Source organism: Macaca fascicularis, chromosome 2 (assembly GCF_037993035.2).
Source record: "Macaca fascicularis isolate 582-1 chromosome 2, T2T-MFA8v1.1".
Lineage (NCBI taxonomy): Eukaryota > Metazoa > Chordata > Mammalia > Primates > Cercopithecidae > Macaca > Macaca fascicularis.
The window spans coordinates 94,737,920-94,760,511 of record NC_088376.1 but is presented as its reverse complement, the minus strand read 5'-3'; the positions used below and the strand labels follow the sequence as shown (position 1 = coordinate 94,760,511).

The window sequence follows — 22,592 nt, the reverse complement described above, 5'->3', positions numbered from 1 at the left end:
AATGAGAGGTTTACTAATGAGAATGAAAATATTTTTGGGCAAGGGATAATATTTTGTTTAACTGGGGTTCAAAGTTAACATTGCAAATGTTCATCTGTTAATGCCTATCTGTAACGAGATTTTTACATTTCAATACGATAGAACTGTATGTAATGAGATTTATAATTCATCTTTGAAAATGTCTTTTCAAACAGGTAGCACAGCTAACATATCAATGCATAATAAATAATGCTTTGCCATCTAATTCAAAAATAAAATAATCCCCTATCCACAGTGATTTTTAAAAAAAGTGTAATGTTAAAAGTCCACTTTTCTTTTCTTGTTTTGACATGATGGCCATATACTGACAATAAAAAATGGTAAAATGTCGCGATATGGTGCTATGCATGGCACTCCAAACACTATCACATTATATGTATCTCACTGTGATTTGCAGCGTATCAAACAGCAGTGTGAAGTTGAAGAGAAGTATTTTGTAAAGTCTCTGCTGCAACTACTCAATTCTGGTGCTGTAATGTAAAAGCACTCGTTGATAACATGTAAACAAATGAAAGTGATTGTGTTCCAATCAAACTTTATAGATACTGGAATTTGAATTTCATATACTTTTCACTTCATGAAATATTATTATTCTTTGGATTTCTATTCAACTATCAAAAAATGTAAAAACTACTTTTAGCTGACAGGCTGTAAAAAGCAGGCAGAGACAGTGGGCTATATCATCGGGCCCAGGGAACCACAGTTTGCTAACCCCTGAAAGGTACGATACAGTTACCTATATTCTTACCTTCTGGCAAGCTGCCTCAACTGTTCAGCACATTCGCTGTCTGATTTCTGGTTTATAAGTTCAAGGATGTTCATGGTTCTATGAAAATGGCCACATGATAAACTCACACTAACAGCTGTTTCATGTTTATCTCCAGTAAGTACCCATACTTTGATACCAGCCATTCTCAATGCTTCAATAGTTTCTCGAACTTTATCTTGTAGTCTGAAAAGAAACAAATTAGTAGTAGAGAATACTTTTATGACTGTATTTTAAGTTAAACTACATAGTATATTTAAGGATAATTCTAAACTCCTTGACCTATGCATGTTATTACATAACATAGCAATATAACTGGAATTTCCTCTCATTAAGAAACATGAATAAACAGATTGGTGATTGGTTAACACAAAATCAATTCAAATCTACAATTTCATATATTAAGAATGTATCTTCAAAGTTGCTATTTATAGGATGAAACTATGTGCTCTTCATAAACTCCTGTTTTATTAGGAAGTCTTATATTTCAAAAAAGAAGATTTTTCTCTTTTTATTTTGATTAAAAAAAAACTCAAACCACTCATATAGTTCAAAAATCAGACTGTAGAAAATAAAGGTCTAGCTAACTTTAGGTGAGTCTCAGAAATCTCGTAAGGACAACCAAAAAGTAAATGAAAACCTAAATTTTAAAAATATGCAAACACCCTTAGGTCTAGGTGGTGGAGGTAAACATAACAACAGACTTAATCTGCAGGATTCAATCTCAGAATTCAGCTAAATTTAAGAAACTGTGAAACAGACATTGAGATAGGTGCTGGGAACAAAGACAAAGAATAAATGGACTTCAAGGATTTCACAGGTTAACAGAGGAGAAGTCTTTAAACAAATAATTAAAATATAGTGCCACAAAGACAACAACAGAACTACCTACAATGGGACTTCACAAAGAAGAGAATTTTTAATCCTCTTAGGTGTCAGGAAAGGTCTTACTGGAGTGGACCTAATATCTAAGCTATACTTTATGAATAGGTAGTCACAGAGGGATGGTGAAAGGAAGAATCACCCAGGCAGAAGGCCAACATAGGCACAAAACAGAATAGTTTTAGCTACAGATGGCATGCAGAGACAGTCTGGTATTGTTGAAACATAAAGCAGAAGGAGACAGTGGTAGGAAGGAAGGCTGGAGAATTAAGCAGGTGGTTCAAGTGTTTGCATGACACACTGAGGAGTATTCTAAAGATTCAAGCCTATAAGAAAAAACTATAGAGAGCTGGTTTCTTTAATCGATTTCAGATATCTGGCTAGAACAAAAATTGTACATACTGACTGGGAAAAATTAAGAATTTAGTTCTCTATTTTGATCTTAAATATATTAATTTATCATAGGATGTTAGTAAAGAGAATTTATGCCACATATTAGAACACTTGGTTACAAAAATTCTTATGAGAGAAAAATAATATTGTTTACTTATCTGATACTTACCTGTCTTCTACTGCTGTGGCTCCAAGTAATATCAGGTCTTTCTCTATGAACTGAAAAACATCTGCTAATTTCTCTTCCCGCTGCTGCAAGGCAGTCCTGGCTTCAAATATGCGTTTATCTATTTCCTCATACTCTTTTGATGTAAATTTTCTATATGCTATACACAGAGTTCTTAGCCCTTTCTGAAACAAACAAAAATTAAAGACAAAAATTGAACACAAACAACTAACAGAAAATCAAGAAGTCACTATCAAAATACACTGAGGACCAAGTACCAAAAGTCAATCACAAATCATTTAAAAAGTACCATCACCTAGTGACAGGAAATAAATAGTGTCACAAAGCCCTACTGATCTGAGTCATGGGACACATATACATCTTTCAACTTCTGATGCTTTTGTAAAAAGTTGCTCAAAATAGACCAGGCGCAGTGGCTCACGCCTATAATGCCAGCACTTTGGGAGGCCGAGGTGGGTGGATCACGAGGTCAGGAGATCGAGACCATCCTGGCTAACATGGTGAAACCCCGTCTCTACTAAAAAATACAAAAAACTAGCCGGGCGAGGTGGCGGGCGCCTGTAGTCCCAGCTACTTGGGAGGCTGAGGCAGGAGAATGGCGTAAACCTGGGAGGCGGAGCCTGCAGTGAGCTGAGATCTGGCCACTGTACTCCAGCCTGGGCGAAAGAGTGAGACTCTGTCTCAAAAAAATAAAAAATAAAAAATAAAAAGTTGCTGAAAATAATTAAGGTCACTGAATTGTAGAATATTAGAGCCTAGAATAGATCATAAAGACTATCCTATTAGTGGTTTTTAAACTGTGTTACATGGAAAGCCAGAAAGTTCTTAATACCTTCAAGGCTGTCGAGAGAGAGACAGCTGCAGGTTCTACCTTCCTGTTTTAACTTACAATTCCATTTTTACCTACTTCATAAAATTTCTAAAGCAAAGGAGACCATAATTTCCTAAAGGTTCACTGTATGACAAAATTTGCCTTTCAAATAAAGAAGTCAATAAAATGGCCATTATAAAAAATACTTTTTAGATTTATCAAATAAATGATTTTAAGGAATATATCTTTACCAGTGAATTGGAATCAGAATTGATTATCTGGTTCTACCAGGCTCAAAGTTTTCTTATAGTATTCATCTCTGAAAATTGATATCTAAATCTAAAGACTTATAAAAGTTCCTTTTCTTGTTACATGCATTTCCTTCAAGAAAACCAATAATAAATATTCTTTTTTATTTTTAGAGACAGGGTCTTGCTCTGCTGCTTAGGCTGGGGTGCAGTGGTATGATCTTGCCTTACTATAGCCTTGAACTCTTGGGCTCAAGTGATCCTGCTGCCTCAGCCTCCTGAGTAGCTAGGTCTATAGACACGTGCCACCATGCCTGGCTATGTTTTATTTTTTTGTAGAGATGGGGTCTCGCTACATTGCCCAGGCTGGTCTCAAACTCCTGGCCACAAGTGATACTGCCTCAGCATCCCAAAGTGCTGGGATTACAGGCGTGAGCCACTGTGCTGAGCCCCATAATAAATATTCTAACAACAACCTGGAAAGCATAGACTTAAAAATACTATATGAGGCCGGGCGCGGTGGCTCAAGCCTGTAATCCCAGCACTTTGGGAGGCTGAGACGGGCGGATCACAAGGTCAGGAGATCGAGACCATGCTGGCTAACATGGTGAAACCCCGTCTCTACTAAAAATACAAAAAACTAGCCGGGCGAGGTGGCGGGCGCCTGTAGTCCCAGCTACTCCGGAGGCTGAGGCAGGAGAATGGCGTGAACCCGGGAGGCGGAGCTTGCAGTGAGCTGAGACCCGGCCACTGCACTCCAGCCTGGGCGACAGAGCGAGACTCCGTCTCAAAAAAAAAAAAAAATACTATATGACACTATTTAGCAGATTTCCCTTTTTTTTTTTTTTTTTTTGAGACGGAGTCTTGCTCTGTTGCCCAGGCTGGAGTGCAGTGGTGCGATCTTGGCTCACTGCAACTTCTGCCTCCTGTGTTCAAGCAATTCTCCTGCCTCAGCCTCCCAAGTAGCTGGGACTACAGGTGGGGTTTCACTCTGTTAGCCAGGATGGTCTCAATCTCCTGACCTCGTGATCTGCCGGCCTTGGCCTCCCAAAGTGCTGGGATTATAGGCGTGAGCCACTGCGCCCAGCCCTATTTAGCAGATTTCTAAACATTGCCATTCCCTGACTTATAAATGACCCATACCTATAAATGTGCTTCTTTTAGTTGATAAAGAACCATCTGTTATTAATACACAAATTCATTCTATAACAAATACTAAGCACAAACTATGTGCCATCATTATTTTAAATATTAAAATGGTGATAAGGCAGAACCATGTCTTTGTTCTCACAGATGTTACAATGTGGTGGATAAACTGGAACATAAACAATTAGGAAACAAATAATGGGAAAAAAATCATAAACTGTTAAAGAAGGCAGATGAGCAGAGGTGAGTGTGGAGTATACATTTACAGAAATGCAAAAATGAGAGACCATGAAGTTCTAAGACTGAGAGACAACTGCAAAATAATTTTGTTATTTACATGAATGATGGCTCTTTGTTTTAATAAGATTCCCCTATATTTTTAAATTTTGTAAATAAGAGAGATATAATTCACATACCATAAAATTCACCTCTCAAATAGTACAAATCAGTGTTTTATTGCATATTCACAGAGTTGTGCAATTATCACCACTATCTAAATCCACAATATCTCATTGCTCCCACGAGTACTCTCCTTTTTCTCCTTCCTCCAGCCCCTGGCAATCAGTAATCAGCTTTCTCTGTGAATTTGCCTATTCTGGATATTTCATATAAATGTATTATTAATATATAGCCTTTTTTATGGCCTCTTTCACTCAGCATAATCTTTTCAAGATTCATCCATGTTGTAGCATACATCGGTACTTCATTCCTCTTAACAGCCAACTGATATTCCATTATATGGATATACCACATTTTGCCTATCCACTCATTAGTTGGACATTTGGGTTTTCCATTTTTGTGGCTATTGGAAATAATGCTGCTTATGAACATTCGTGTATAAGTCTTTTTGTGGACATGTTTTCAGCTGTCTTGGGTGTACACCCAGGAGTAGAACTGCTGTGTCACACAGTAACTCGATGTTTACCTTTTGAGGAACTTAGCCCAATTATTTTTCAATGTGGCTGTACCATTTATAATTCTACCAGCAATATGTGTATAAGGGTTCCAGTTTCTCCACATCATTAGGATTCCCCTATGTTTGTTTAATAAACACTCTTTTAAAATAGTGTAGTTTGAGTAGACTTTGCAACCAGAAATGCCCTGACTGTAGAATAGGTTTGAAGAGAAGATATATTTTAGCTTGCGTTAAAAGCGTTAAAAGTCAGTTTTCATAAAAGGAATGTGGAGCCAACATACAGTGTAACACAACTGCAGAATTTCCATAATTTTTGATAAATTATAAGAAATAAAGTCTGAAATCTCTCATAAATATATCTTTTAGAGTTTTTTAAATCATAGAAATTTGCACTCACCAAAGCAAATTCATCTACATGAATTCTGGTTTTTTCTATTTCTCCGCCTATACATTTAGGGAGAATTGATGACTCGGCTCCTTTAGCAAATAATAACTTCTCACCTACAGACAAAAAAAAAAAAAGTTATCAAACTCTTAATATTACATAAATAAAAATTCATGAAAGTTTAGATTGGTTACCTGAAGGTGCCTGAACAATTACACTCATTCTCCTACGATCTGAATCAAATTCCAGAATATGAAGCAGTTTGTACCTAAAGAAAAGTAAGAAAGACAAAAACTTTACTTTTTTAAAATAATATGAAGTGACTATATGGAAATAATCCATATCTAAGATAAAATGGCTAATTTAGAACAAGAATTAATCACATTTTCATGATAGGTTACATGACATTAATAACAAAACAGGGAAGAAATAGAAGAGACTGACACTGAGTAATTACCAAATGCCATATATTTTACATACCTTATGTCGTTTAACAACCAAGAGAAGCCAAGAAAGTAGGTCTTAATCTCATTTTTATAGATGAGGACTATTAACCTCAGAAAGATTAAGTAATTTGCCTAAAGTCACGTAAGCTTGTGAGTGGCAGAGCAAAGACTGGAATCCACATCTGCCCAGCTCCATGTTTTTCTGACTGAAAAAGGTAACTGATTCTCAGTGCTTTTTTCTGTCCTAATACACCTGACAAACACAACACACATTAATATCAAAGGCTCATTATAGCAGTGACTGTGAACCTGGGTGTGTGTGTGCAGGGGTCCATTCCCTCGTGCCTCTCTAGGGAGCTGTAAAAGAATTTGTGTGGCTACATGAGGTGTGGCTTAAAGTATTCCAGATGAATCTTACACAGTGATTTACATATGAAATCTTCACACATCTCAAAGAAAAACAATGATTGAATATGGTTTGTAAGTTGATGAAATAAGCTAGACAGACTCTCACATAAAAGTAGCCAAAGAATTGGCCCTATTTAGTATGGAAAAGCATAGTTTGGAAAAGCACAGCTGGAATTGACATATGATCAGAATTGCTAAAACCATGAAAGGAGTAAGTATATTAAGCATGAACTAATTTATCAAAGAATGGAAAAACTAGATATAGACAGCTGTTCCTTCATGTTTGAAAGATAAAAATCACAGGAAATATAAGGAAAGTTTTCTTTATTCACTGAGTAGAAACCTACAAAACTCATTACCCAGGAGCATCTAAAAATAAACATACAAGTAAATTCAAGAATCATTAAGCTAAAATATAGATGAAATATTCAAAGCAGACTATTGTTATAACTATGATGAGATACAATATAATGTTAACATCATTCTAGAGCAGAGTTCAGTAACTTTTTCTGTAAAGGGCCAGAGAGTAAATATTTCAGGCTTTGCGGCCATATATGGTCTCTGTTGCATATTTTACCTCTTTTTAATGTGGGCCAGGCACGGTGGATCATGCCTGTAATCGCAGCACTTTGGGTGGCCAAGGTAGGTGGATCTCTTGAGGCTAGGAGTTCCAGACCATACTGGTCAACATTTCCACTAAAAATACAAAAATTAGCCAGGCATAGTGGTGCATGCCTGTAATCCCAGCTACTTGGGAGGCTGAGGCACAAGCATCACTTGAACCTGGGAGATGGAGGCTGCAGTGAGCCAAGATCGTGCCACTGCACTCCAGCCTGGGTGACAGAGCAAGATTCTGTCACAAAAACAAACAAACAAAAAAAGTAATGTGATTTGTGGGCTGTAGAAAAACAGAAAATAGGCCAGATTTGCCCTGTGAGCCACAGTTTACTGATCCCTATTCTATACTATATACACTTAACACAGAGAACATTCTAATATATGAAAAAAATTACCGTTCCAGTTTTCCAAGTGTTTTAACTTCCATAGTTTCTTCAGAATTGCCGATAAACACAATACCAATCCTAGACATTATAAGGATAAAAAAGTGAGACTTAAGAAATAATACTGCATATTTCACAATGTCACTATAGCTTAACTTGAATAAAAACATTTATAATCAAAATTTAAAATGCATTTAAAAATATTTCCTTTTAATATCACTACTTTGGTGCCAGGAGTGGTGGCTCATGTCTGTTATCACAGTACTTTGGGAGGCCAAAGCGGGTTGATCACCTGAGTTTAGGAATTCAAGACCAGTCTGGCTAACATGGTGAAACCCAATCTCTACTAAAAATACAAAAATTAGCCAGGTGTGGTGCCCTGTGACTGTAGTCCCAGCTACTCAGGAGTCTGAGTCAGGAGAATGGCTTGAACCCCAGAGGCTGCACTGAGCTGAGATCACGCCACTGCACTCCAGCCTGGGTGACAGAGTGAGATTCCATCTCAAAAAAAAAAAAAAAAAAAAAAAAAAAAAAAAAAATATATATATATATATATATATATATAGACACACATTTTTATATATTATATATACATTTATATATTATATATATTCACATTTATATATTATATATTCACATTTATATGTATTATATATATTCTTATATTCTTTTATATATATAAAAGAAAATATATACACATACACACATATATACTTTTAAGGACTAGGAGGATTAGAAGGATCAGAGTCGATGTAGTGCAACATATACACAAGCATTTTTCATAAATTCTATTACACAGATTTTTATAGTAATCAGACTTTCAAAGAGATCTTAAAAAAAAGAATGCAAGCTTGATAATAAAATGACTTCAAATTGTCATTTAAAATTTAAATTGTACTTCTATTTTTATGTATTTATATGAATTCTGACAACTTAAAATGATGAATTTATGTTTGAAAAATTTAAATTATGATTCTAATATTGTTGCATTTATTTAAATGGTGTTTTTCCGAAGATCTGGAAATCAGACTAAATTACCTTGCAGCAGCTTCTACTAGTGCCTTTTCGTCTGGTGAAGATGCATAGTACTCCAACTGCGAGGGTGCCAGGTTGGATTGCCAGGGACCATCACCAATACAGTCAGTCTGAACATTGCTAATCTGTACAGTGTGACAGAGACTGACTGCTTTAAAGAAGAGATCATGTTCTTTAATCTGTAAAAATGTAATTCATATTCATGATAAAAATATCATTTCCACATACCATTTAGGAAACCAGAGGCAAAATTCTAAGATCTAGAACAAGAGTGCTACAACCTTGATTGCCTGAATAATAGTTGGTTGTTTCCGCCTTCAAAAAGTAAAATGTCACATTTGCTTAGGACCCTTCGACATGTGAGCATCTTTTTAGGAGGTACAACCAAACTGCAAGTAGAGGGGAACACTTTTTTATAGAAGAAGTGAGGTCTCAAAAAGTATTAAATAAGTTTAAGCTCTATTTTTCAAAGAAAGTCTTCTTCACTTCAAGGCAGTAAGGGCTTTTCTTAACTATGTTCCATTTAAATACTCAAAGAGCTAAGGCAGACAAGTTAAACTGTCTGATATGAATTTCAAATATATATTCCTTGCTCTACTGACACAAACTTTTTTTCCTGCAACTCATCAACTACTGCAGAGAATTATTTCATATGAAACCCTTATTAATTAATTTAAAAATTACTTACCAGTTCAGTTTCATTTTCAGGACTGGTTCTGAAAGAGGAACTGGTTGTAAGATGGGATAAGTTGTTAAGATGGGATAAACTACTAAGATAAGATAAGTTTCCTTCTGAAGAGTCTGGGGTTGGTCCTTCGGGTACGAGTCTACCATTGATTTCTTGGTATTTCATGCCATTAATTGAACATTCCCGAAACTGCATCTCATTTTCTGTCAGTGTACCAGTTTTATCTGTAAACACGTACTCTACCTATAGAGACAGCAAACAAAAGAAAATAAACCTTTGTGTTCACGGACCTATGTTAAGCAAGAAAAAAATCTCTGTCCTTGCTCTCCTGAAGTCAAGTTTATCTATTAATATTGATATATGGATGCTGAGATTCTTATAATCCAAGCACAATTAAAAAAAAAAGATGACAAGAAAACAGGGTAACACAAAATAGTTTAAAGCTACATAGATTTTGAAGTTTGTGGCATTTTTATGTACATGTTTATCTCTAGAATTGACGAGAATTTGGTATTAATGCTTCTTTTCTGTTTCTTGGCTAAGGTATTTTAAGTAGTAGGACTCAAGAATTATCTCTAAAGCAGGGCAGAAAGGATGCTTAATAACAAAGAATGTGAAAGGGTATCTGGGTGAGGAGAAATAGTGCAGGGCTGGGAATAGGAATACACAATGGTAACAACTGCAATACAAGAAGGTAGAGGTGTGAATTGTCTAAAACAGAGAGAAGTTGAAACTGAGGACAGAAAACAAATTTAGTGAAAAAAATGAATGTGTAAAAGAAAAAAATTTTTTTTTTTTTTTTTTTTTTTGAGACGTAGTCTCGTTCTGTCGCCCAGGCTGGAGTGCAGCGGCCGGATCTCAGCTCACTGCAAGCTCCGCCTCCCGGGTTTACGCCATTCTCCTGCCTCAGCCTCCCAAGTAACTGGGACTACAGGCGCCCGCCATCTCGCCCGGCTAGTTTTTTGTATTTTTTAGTAGAGACGGGGTTTCACCGTGTTCGCCAGGATGGTCTCGATCTCCTGACCTCGTGATCCACCCGTCTCGGCCTCCCAAAGTGCTGGGATTACAGGCTTGAGCCACCGCGCCCGGCCAAAAAATATTTTTAAAAGCAAGTAAGACAAATTATTTCATTACTTTTGGAGGCTAATTCCAGAAAAATTACTTTAAAAGAAGGTACGTCCATGACAAAAGAAGGATGTAATAGTCAAGTCTTGATCCAACTAGGATCATCATGAAAATTTGATTATTGCAATAATGACTTGAGAAAGAAGTCCTTTAAAAAGGGATGTAGAAATCACAAGAAAAGAAACAAGCTACAGACCAACATCCCTTATAAAGAGATGCAAATCAAATCCAGAAACATATAAAAAGGGTTATATACTACAAATATGTGGGATTTATCCCAGAATTGCAAGATTGATTCAACATTTTAAAAAATTAACGTAATCCATCATATTAATAAAATGGTACCTGGCCTTCATTTTATTAATAAAATAACCACCAAAATAGGTGCAGAAAAAAGCATTTGATAAAAATCCAATACCCTTCATGATAAAGGCATTCAACAAACTGGAATAAAAAGGAACTTCCTCAGCCTGATAAAGGGTATCTATAAAAAACTCACAGCTAACATCATACTTTATGGAGAGAGACTGCATGCTGTCTTCCTAAGATCAGGAATAAGACTGCTTTTGTCACTTTTACTCAACATTGTACTTAAGGTTTTAGCCATGACAATTAGGCAAGAAAAGGGAAATAAAAGTTAACATGATTGGAAAACTATCTCCATTTGCACATATGAATTTGTATACAGAAAATTCTAAAAAGCCACTAAAAAAAATAGAATACATAAGTTCAGCAAAATGTCAGGATAAAAAGATCGATATCCAAAAAGAAAGGCAGAGATAAATTTGGCAGAAAATTATAAAAAGTCAAAAAGCAAATAAATGGTGAAACTGGAAATAAGAGCTAGAATACCTTATCTTTACTATTTGATATTAAATGTTGCCCAGTATCTATAGCAATGTTGAGTTGGAAGTTAAAGGTAGATATAAAGACCCCATGCAAGTTAATTAAAAAACACCCACAAGTGTAGATTAGAAAGAATGAGGGATGAGTTATAAAGAAAATATATAAGATACATTAGCAGTCAAACAGAAATAATACTCCACAGGTTACTAGATACTAGAATACAGACTGACCTATCAGTCATGGAAGATTCTTTAGAAAAAAGATTAGATGGTAGGGATGGATAAAATAAATTAATTTTGATTAAAAATATATATATATATAAATTCAAGAAGTTTAATCTTTTAACTTTGGTGATAAATAGGTCACCACTGTAAACCTTCCTAAGCGTTGTTTTTTGGATAATATGGAAATAAAAGAGCATAGAAGAGTATGAAATAAAGTAGATTTCATTGGTATAAAGACAAAATAGGAATAGAGGCAATACACATACATGAAATACTTGTAGTTTCAAAAGCAAAAAGAGAGGCTGAGAAAATCAGTAATTAAAGAAATAATCACCAGAAGCTTCTTAAAGACAAAGCAGGCCGGGCGCGGTGGCTCACACCTGTAATCCCAGCACTTTGGGAGGCCGAGGCAGGCAGATCACCTGAGGTCAGGAGTTTGAGACCAGCCTGGCCAAATGGCAAAACCTGTCTCTACTAAAAATACAGAAATTAGCCAGGCATGGTGGCAAGCGCCTATAATCCCAGCTAGTTGGGAGGCTAAGGCGAGAGAATCGCTTGAACCTGGAAGGTGGTGGTTGCAGTGAGCCGAGATTCTGGGTGACAGAGTAAGACTCCGTCTCAAAAACAAAAACAAACACAAACAAACAAAAAAGACAAAGCAGACATGAGTATGCCTACACAATGTGGAGTTCCAGAAAAACAAAAATTCTATCATGAAGGAAAAAGGAGGTGAAGAGAGTTGAGAAAGAAAGGTCAAAGGTAGATTGGAAAAAATTTATTCAGAAAAGTAAAAATGGGCCTTTAGGCCTTAAATATATAATACATAATTAAAGAAATGTGACATTAATTAATATTTAACATAAGCTATTAAGGCCTCCTAAATGTTACTAAAAATAAATGCATCAACTTGTGGTTAAATATGATAGGTTGAGCACATTTAATTACCTCTGGTTCTCTTAAAACTTCACCATGAGGATAAAAAAATAGAAAAAGAACAAAAAAATGGTAAAAAAGTCAACATGAGAGGGAAGATTGACACAAGTTTGGAAGATGGAAAAGAAGATGAATGAGTGGTAACTGATTTACCAGAATTAAGAATCTGAAACCCAAGCGATGAGGAAACCCATTCTCAGAAACTCTCAGGAAGTAGACCTACCAGCTAACCCTGAATGTGGGAGTACAGGATGAGGATGAAAATACAGGCTATCAGGAGTAGTTTAATTCTGAAATCTCTTTAAAAGTTGCAAACTTCAAAATGCCCCTCATTTATTGGAGTAACAGCTGGAAGGCTAGTAGGCTGAACCAGACAGAATCTGGTCTCCACAGACAGCTGAACACAGAAGTAAGGCAGCACTCTTAAAAACAGATTTCCAATGGCCAATTCTAGCAGTCATAAGCAGCAGAAATATTACCTGCTGGGCCTGTCAGCCCATTACCTTAAGGTGTGGCCCACTGAATCAATAGCTTCTGATAAGCATATTAGTGGTTTTTTTTTTTTTTTTATAGACAGGGTTTCACTCTTGTTGCCCAGGCTGGAGCGCAGTGGCACAATCTTGGCTCATTGCAATCTCCATCTCCTGGGCTCAAGTGATTCTCCTACCTTAGCCTCCCAGGTAGCTGGAACCATAGGCACGCACCACTGCACCTGGCTAATTTTTGTATTCCAGCTAATTTTTTATTTTTTGTAGAGATGGGGTTTTGCCATGTTCTCCAAGCTGGTCTTGAACTCCTGGGCTCAACTGATCCACCCCCCTTGGCCTCCCAAAGTGCTGGGATCCCAGCCTTTCGTGTTTGTTTGTTTGTTTATTTATTTATTTATTTGTTTGTTTTTGAGACAGGGTCTCATTCTGTTGCCCAGGCTGGAGTGCAGTGGTGTGATCACGGCTCACTGCAGCCTCGACTTCCTGGGCTCAAGTCATCCTCTCACCTCAGCCTCCCGGACAGAGCACTTTTACACTTGAAATGATAGCCAAAGATTAGCATCCATTTGAGGATCACTCCTTACATAAAAGGTAGAATCTGAAACAAATTATAATCAGTTCTGCTGTAACACTGTCTTGAAAAACACAAATTTATCCCGATGCAACTGATAAAATGAGGGACAATTTAAGCGTAATCAAAACTTTGCTCAAATTTTGCCCAAACCTCAGTTACTAGCTATCTCAGTTCACCATGTGTTATGAGTCACACTCATCCACGTCTGGTATTACAACCTTCCCTCTGATTTCAGATAACCTTCCTTCTAACACTTCACAGTAACACATAAGCTGCAACCCTTCTGATGCCTATCTTCCACAGGCAAACTTCAGGTCTTTTCCAGATAAGTGCCATATTTATTGCAGTATTTGCATATTCATGAACAATTTGGCAAGTGCTGCTTTTATTAGGTTCCTATCTTTTAAAAAATGTATTATTAGGCTGGGTGCAGTGGCTCACGCCTGTAATCCCAGCACTTTGGGAGGCTGAGGTGGGAGGATCACCTGAGGTTGGGAGTTCGAGACCAGCCTGACCACTATGGAGAAACCACGTCTCTACTAAAAATACAAATTAGCCGGGTGTGGTGGCGCATGCCAGTAATCCTAGCTACTCGGGAGGCTGAGGCAGGAGAATCGCTTGAACCTGGGAGGTGGAGGTTGTGGTGAGCCGAGATTATGCCATTGCACTCCAGCCTGGGTCACAAGAGTGAAACCCCATCTCAAAAAAAAAAAAAAAAAAAGAAAGTATTATTAATGTTTTTGTGTTCTACCCCAATCCCATTCTCTCATAAACCCTGTGGCTTTAACTAATCAATTTTGCATTATGCAGTGAATTTTAGGAATGCATATATCACATTATAGCAGAACTCATTGTTCTGGAAAATGCACTACAAGCAAAGATAATACAGGGGGCAGAAGAAGACTTCAATTGACTGTCATTAATATACTAGGGGAGGTACAAGAATAGATTGTGCTCAAGGAATGGGATAAGAGGCAATTTTAAAAAACTATCCAGAGAATACCAAAATATTAGAAATTAAAAATACTATAGCAGAAATAAATCTAAAGATACTGAAAAGATAAACCAGAGGCATTCTAACAGAAAGTAGAATTATAAAAACAAATAAAAACTGAAAATTGAAGAGAATTAAAGGGTCAATATAAGTGGTATGACATGCAAATAGTTAAGTTTCAAAACAAGGGAAACACAGAAAGACATGTTATCAAAAAAAAAAAAAAAAAAGAAAATTTCCTAGAATTGAAGGCCATGTGTTTCTAGGCTGAAAAGACTCACAGAGTTAACTGCCAATGAAACAAAACATAAAAAAGGAAAAACCAACACCAAGGTACACCATCATGAATTTCACAACTATTGCATAAGGAGATCCTAAAGCTTCCAGAGATAAAACAACAGATCATACATAAATAATTGGGAATCAGAATGGAACTGGATTTCTCTAACAGCAATACTGGAGGCTAGAAAACAATAAAATCCCTTAAAATTTCTGAAGATTTCAATCTGGAATGCAATACCAGCTAAATTATTAATCAAGTGTGAAAAGAGAATAAAGATATTTTCAGATATGTCAAGTTTAAAAACATTTTCCTCTCATACATCCTTTCTCAGGAAGTTGTTAGAAGATATACAGCACCAAAAGACAATAAGCCACAGGTAGGAAGCACATGGGATGCAAGAAAGAGGAGATCCAAAACAGGAGAGAGGTAAAGGAATTTCCAGGGTGATGGTAAAGGGAAGTCCAGAGTGACAGTTGAGAAGCAAGCCCAGAAAGAATAAAAGAATAATCCAATTGAAGCAGAAAGGTGGAAGCCTCCAAAAACAGTCACCAAAAAAAAAAAAAAAAAAAAAAAAGAAAAGAAAAAAGAAAAAAAAGGAAGGCAGGGAGGAAGAAAGGAACTCCTAGATTACCTGATATGTTTGAATATGTAGACAGATGCTGCACATATTATCAGAGACTTGTTTGTGGCATATGGAAATTAAGGAAATGAAAAAACAGAGCAATTAACTCTTGGGAAAACAAAATATATAAGAAGGGAAATGTAATTATGGTATTATAGAACACACCCATAGAACTGAGAATTAGTGAACAACATTAAAACAATCATAAGAATGTTAATAAAAATATTTATTAAATCCCAAATTGTGATATGATAATATTAGGGGGCTATGGAGAAGCAAAGTGGATATGTATCTGGGTATGTGTGTGTGAAGAGTAGTGTAAGAGCTATGTCTTTATATTCCATAGTAGATAATGTCTAAAACTCAAGAATAAGAAAGAATATCAAATAGAAATATAGTGGTAAATAACAAAAGAAACAACTTAGGGTTTAAAAACTGGGAACAGCTAGGAGTGGAGCAAAGGAGTGTTGTTTTAGGTATAAGCGTCATAATATCTTGTTAATCTTTGCACATGTATTACTTTGATAATAACAAATTAGAGAAACAAAATATTAGGATCATTTTCACCTGTCCAAGCTCTTCGTTCAGATCGGAAGTATTGACTTGAGCTTTCTGATCTGATTCTTCATGATACAGATCAAGATCCCAGCCAATAAAAAATGATCCAAGAAATTTCTGCATTTCAACTGTCACATATAATGAAATTGGAATGATGAAATTGTAGAGAACCAAAAAAGCAAGGAAGTCTGAAATAAATCTCAGAATCTAGAAAAAAGGAAATAATTGTTTGATAAGAAAAAATACACTAGAATTTCTTCAGTATTATTGATGAAAATTACCAGAAAGTTTCATGTCTACATAGACTATCAACTATATTCTGAGGTAAATAGTCTCATGAATTGAAATCCATTTATTGAATTGTCCAACATTACATTTCCTCTGGTTATTGTATTGCTCATTAGAATCTTGATGAAGTAAATGATGAAAAGGTTATTTTCAAATAAGTTAATTTGTTACTTTCAGAAGCTAACAAAAAGCCTGGTATGACTGAAACTACCTTTGGCAAAATTATAATATCTGGAGTGTACTTATCCCATTCTACTATTACCCTTCAAAATCAGATAACTACTAAAAGTTGAGTGTAACTTTACAAAGTTATAAAATAATTGTGAGGCTAAAAGTGCTAGAAATTAAAACTCTTAAGTACAGATTACATAGGAATAGCCTATTTTAATGGCTTTAGTGGTTTCATATTTCAACATGCATTTGTGAAAGGAAATGTACCTAATTGTGAATGATATTAAAAATATGACCCTGTGATTATTTGCTTTATAGTCTCTTGAGATCCAAATTTGTCTTCCAATACATAGATTTTAATCTAAAGTGAAATTTGGAGAACAATTATTTACCAAAATTATAGGTTAAATTCTCTTGGTAGTCCATGTTTAATCAATTTAAAACATACGACATAATTTGTATATTAGTTCATATTAAGACTGATAATAAGCATCCTTGAATTATTAAGACAAAATGAAAAATACATCCATTTACTCTTTGATTCATTTATAAGACATAATAAATGGAAGAGAAAACTGAGTTTGTAGTATTATTAATGTGAAATGCAAAGATAGACGGATTTAAAATTTTGTGACCTCTTTGAACTATTCAAGTCAAGCCATAGGGAATACAACTTTTTATGCCGTAAACTACAAAAAGCTATCAGTACAAACACGCTGGCTTCTCTGCATCTGCAATGCCATTTTTGTCACCCTTCAGTACCAACGATTTTAGGGTTATAGTGGTCTCTCCTATCAGAAGTCGCTACCAAAGCACTAACTGTGCCAAATAATAGTTTCCTTTATGACACAGTCAATAACACCATAAAATACCTTACTGCTATTTCTTTGATGTTCTGTTTTTTGGTTATACCAAGGTTCATCCCATTTTTCTTCAGTTTGCCATGTATACTTCAAGATAGTGCTGATGACAGCTTCAGATATAAGAATTACTAGATAAATTATCAAAAATGTATTCATTGACCTAATGGAAGAAAAAGAGAATATAAAACATACAAATCATTTATTACTATATTCATTTGCTTGAAAATTAGTACTTGTATTAGAGAGGATATTAAAACACAGAAAGTACTACTGTAGCTATTTTAAAACACAGTTTTTGTTTTCAAGAAATAACCATTAAATAGAATTTATTTACTAGCAATAAAAGAACCAATACACACAGGTTACAAGCCTATTTAATATAGCCATGTTACCATTCAAAATGCTTATAGTAAGTGACGGTTTTAAGTCAGTTATTTTTGCCATAAGTAATTATTCTAAGTTTTTTTTTTTTTCACATTTTCAGCACCCATCTTAAGTGTAATAGCTAAAAATAACATTTGTATAGCATTAAAATTTTATAAAATGTTTGTCACATCTACTACCTTACCTAATCTATATGAAAACCCTTAAAGGGGAAATTATTACACACTTTTAACTGACAAAGACCAAAGCCCAAAAATAATTCTGTAAATTTCCCAAAATCACACAAGTCAGGAATTGACTTCAGAATCCCTCTTCTCTTTACTAGGTAAGCCTAATGCCACATGTCTTTGATTTTAAGTTTAAAAACATATATTATTAATACAATTAAAGGAACTCATCATTGTAAATGCAAGTGTATACAAAACAAGCGATGTTATAATGAACTCTCACATCCAACAGATATTGAGGGAAAATGCAAATCACAAGCTTTGTAAAAACCCTTAAAAGATTGAAAAATGCCTGAATTCTGATTTTTCTCCCTAGGCCTTCCATAATTTAACCTAATCTTACCTATGGAATAAGTCGATTCCACCATGTTCCAATGTAAACTCTATATATTCTGCAGTGACAGTAAATAAGGAACATAAGAAAGGAACTGGCTTTTGTTTGGTTATTATGTGTTAGGCATAGTATTCAGCACTTCACCTACAGTACTGCTAGCACTTTTATACATGAGAACACTCGGATCAAGAGAAGAAAAAAACTGGTCCAAAGCCCCACAGAGCTAGTAAGGAAGGGATATGCCATTCAAATCTACATCTGTATGACTCTAAATTTTGACCTCTTTTCACTAAACTAGTCATGTCTCCTTGCGGCAACAAAATGCCTGGTTTATTTCCATCTTTCTTTGCTCATGTCTATCCTCATCAGACATATTCTCCTTTTTCCTGACATTATTAACCTATTTTTCAAAATTTAACTCAAAATCCATCTCCTTCCTAAAGTCTGTCCTAATTACATTGGTTTACATTCAACTTCCCCTTATTTAAATTTAAAACTAGTACCACAGCCCCTATTACCTAATTTTTTTACTGTGCATTAAACTTTCAACTTGATTGAAATCCCCAAAAAGAGATTGAATTATATCTCAGAAAACCTACTACAGCAACAGATACGCAAAAAAGCTGAATAAAGATTTCTAGGACATTGGGCTGTTGCCAGTTTTTTGCTCTAACAAATAAAGTGGCTATGAACATTTCTGCTTGAGTTTTTGTGACAGCATAAAATTCATTTATCTGAGTTAAATGCCCAAGAGTGCAACAGCTGGGTCATATGGTAAACACATTTAGTTTTATAAGAAACTTCCAAACTATCTTCCAGAGTGGGTTTACTATTTTTAATTCCCACCAACAACATATAAGAGATTCAGTCTCTCCACCCCCTAGCCATTTAGTATTATCACTATTTTTATTTTAACTATTGTAATGGGTGTGGTGATATCCCAATGTGGTTCTAATTTGCTTTTCTCAAATAGGTAATGATGCTGAGTATCTTTTCATGTGCTTGTCATCTGCAGCTTTTCTCTGGTGAAATATGTATTATGCATTTGGTGAAATATGAAATATGTCTTTTGCTCATTTTCTAATTGGATCACTGAATTACTGTTGAGTTTCAGCACTCTTTATGTTTCCAAACATAAAGCCTCTGAAAGATTTGTGGTTTGCAAATATTTTTCCCCAGTCTGTAGCTTGTCTTTTCATCCTTTTAAGAGGGTTTTTCACAGCACCAAAGTGTTTAACTTTGATTAACTACAACTTACTAATTTTTTTGATTGAGGAATTACACTTTCAGTGTCATGTCTTCTAGCTCTTTGTCTAACACTAGGTCCTGAAGATTCTGTTTTCTTCTAAAAGTTTTATAGCTTAATGTTTTACATTAAATCTATGCTTCAGTTGAATTAATTTTTACACACAGTGGGGGTTTGGGTTTGTTTTGCTATGGATATCCAATTGTTCTAGCACCATTTGTTGAAAAAGATTATCCTTCCTCTATTGTATTGCTTTTGTGTTGTTGCCAAAAATCAACTGGGCCTATTTGTGTTGGTCTGTTTCTGGGGTTCTCTATTGTGTAACACTGATCTATGTACCTATTCTTTCACCAACACCAAATTGTCTTGATTACTGTCGCTTATATAGTAAGACTTAACATCAATAGCAACTCTTCCCACTTTTTCATTTTCAAAACTGTTCCTTTGCTTTTCTATCTAAATTTCTGAATAAATTTTCTACTTCTACAAAAAAACTTGCTGAGATTTTTATAGAAATTGCATTATACCTATTAATCGATTTGGGAAAACTGGCATCTTTACTGAGTCTTTCAACCCATGAACATGATATATTGTTCCATTTATTTAGATCTTTGATTTCTTTCCTCAGTGTTTTGTGATTTTCAGCATAAAGATTTGTATGTATTTTGTTAGATGTGTACCTAGGTTGTTCTTTCTTTGGGGAGCAACTGTAAGTGGCATTGTGGTTTAAATGTTAATTTCCCTTTGCCACTGATGTTTCTGTTCTAATGTAAGTATTTAGTGCTAGAAATGCCTATACTGCTTCAGCTGTATCCCACAAATTTTGATATACTGTATTTTCACTGATATCCAAGTATTTTTTAAAATTTTCTTTAAGATTTCCTCTTTGACCCTTGGATTATTTAGAAGAGTTCCAGTTGTTTCAAATCTTTACCAGTACTGGGAACATTTAGTCTTTTCAATTTTTACCATTCTAGTAAGTCATGCATTTGTATCTCCTTGTAGTTTTGATTTGCATTTCTCTCATGAGCAATGATGCTGTATACTTCTTTATGTGCTTATTGGCCATTTAAGGGTCTACCTTTCACCTTTTCCCCATTTTTAAAATTGGCTTGTTTCTCTTTCCATTGTCGATTTGTAGGCAGCTTTTTGTGTATGTGTGTTTGTGTGTGTGTGTACACAAATGATGTATGTATCATTATATACTCAGGATACAAGTCTTTGGTCAGGTATGTTTTCAAATATTGTCTCCCAGTTCATAATGTGCAGGTTCATTTCTTCAAATGTTTAGCCTGATGAGCAGAAGTTTTTAATTTTGAGAAAGTCTAATTTATCAATTTTTTATTATATTTGTTCTATCCTAAGAAATCTTTACCTACTCTAAGTCATAAAGATATCTTTCTAAGTTTTCTTCTAAAAGTGTTTTTTGTTTTGTTTTGTTGTTTTAGACGGAGTTTTGCTCTTGTTGCCCAGGCTGGAGTGCAATGGCATGATCTCAGCTCACCATAATCTCCGACTCCAGGGTTCAAGTGATTCTCCTACCTCAGCCTACCAAGTATCTGGGATTACAAGCATTCACCACCATGCCCAGCTAATTTTTGCATTTTTAGTACAGACAGGGTTTCTCCATGTTGGTTAGGATGGTCTCAAACTCCCGACCTCAGATGATCTGCCTGTCTCGGCCTCCCAAAGTGCTGGGATTACTGGCCTGAGCCACCACGCCCGGCTCTTCTAAAAGTTTTATAATTTTAGCTTTTATATTTAGGTCTATGACTCATTTTCAAAACTTTCTGGAGTACAGCATAAGGCAGAAGCTAAGTTTCATGTTTTTCTCATTTGAATATCCAACTGCTGCATCATTTGTAGAAAATACTAACTTTTTTATTGAATTGACTTGTTGCTTGGTTGAAAATCAACAAACCCACACATGAATGGTCTACTTCTCAACTCTCTATTTTATTCTATGTTAATACCACACTGTAATTACTGTAGCTTTATATTAAGTATTAAATCAGGTAAGGTAAATCTTTTAGCTTTCTTAAAGAGACTGTTTTTGCTGTGCATCTGAATATGCATTTTGGCTATTGCATTTCAATATACACTTTAGTATTACCTTGTCAATTACTACAAAAAAATTGCTGTGATTTTGAGACTAAGGGAATCTATACAGTAATTGATAGCTTAACAATACTGAGCTTGACAATCTATTAATGTGATTTCTCCATTTATTTAGGTCTTAATTTCTCTTGCCACATTTTGTAATTTTCATTATAGAAATCTTGCACAAGTTAAAAAAAAAAAACTTATTCCTAAATATATTATGCTTTTTGACACTACTATAAAAATAATTTTTTTAAAATTTCATTTTCTGTTTCTTACTATTATATAGATATAAAAATGATTTATCAGCCGGGCACACGGGCTCATGCCTGTAAACCCAGCACTTTGGGAGGCCGAGGCAGGCAGACCACGAGGTCAAGAGATCAAGACTATCCTGGCGAACATGGTGAAACCCCATCTCTACTAAAAAATACAAAAATTAGCTGGGTGTTGTGGCACGCACCTGTAGTCCCAGCTACTCGGGAGGCTGAGGCAAGAGAACTGCTTGAACCCAGGAGGCGGAGGTTGCAGTGAGCTGAGATCACGCCACTGCACTCCAGCCTAGTGACAGACTGAGACTCTGTCTCAAAAAAAAAAAAAAAAATTTCTCTTGATTTACCTTGTATTCTGAGACCAACTTGCTTATTATAATTTTCTTGTTGAATACTTATGCCTGTTTATATGAAAAATCATGTGTCTTCCAGTAGGACAACTTTACTTTTTGCTTTCTAGTACTTATGGTTTTTAAATCCTTTAACTTGTTGCACTGCATAAGGCTTCCAGAATAATGTTAAAAAGTAGTGAGATTGGATACTCTAGGTACAAGTCCTTTACAAGATATGTGCTTTGCAGACATTTTCTATGATCTATGGCTTGTCTTTTTAAATTTTTTATTTTAGTTTCTGGCATCTTCATAACATAAACAGTGCCTTTTTAAGTGCATTTTGATGAAGTTTAAGCTGTCAATTTTCGTGGTTCCTT

The 22,592-nt window shown here is 35.2% G+C and overlaps 1 protein-coding gene across 18 annotated transcripts in view; it reads right to left on the bottom strand.

The window, feature by feature from the left end:
• ATP11B (ATPase phospholipid transporting 11B (putative)) overlaps positions 1 to 22,592 on the bottom strand; it is a 135,853-nt gene that overhangs the window by 50,427 nt on the left and 62,834 nt on the right. For all 18 annotated transcript variants that reach the window (XR_012430889.1, XR_012430891.1, XR_012430890.1 and 15 more), the window contains 9 exons: positions 17,330 to 17,480; positions 16,008 to 16,205; positions 9,352 to 9,594; positions 8,667 to 8,842; positions 7,641 to 7,709; positions 5,968 to 6,041; positions 5,786 to 5,889; positions 2,250 to 2,431; positions 788 to 991 (listed from right to left, as the gene is read on the bottom strand). Coding sequence is in view for 15 of the 18 variants with exons in the window: in XM_065540249.2 (XP_065396321.1) it covers positions 788 to 991; positions 2,250 to 2,431; positions 5,786 to 5,889; positions 5,968 to 6,041; positions 7,641 to 7,709; positions 8,667 to 8,842; positions 9,352 to 9,594; positions 16,008 to 16,205; positions 17,330 to 17,480 (1,401 nt within the window). In the remaining 3 variants the exon portion in view is untranslated. The remainder of the gene's footprint in view (positions 1 to 787; positions 992 to 2,249; positions 2,432 to 5,785; positions 5,890 to 5,967; positions 6,042 to 7,640; positions 7,710 to 8,666; positions 8,843 to 9,351; positions 9,595 to 16,007; positions 16,206 to 17,329; positions 17,481 to 22,592) is intronic.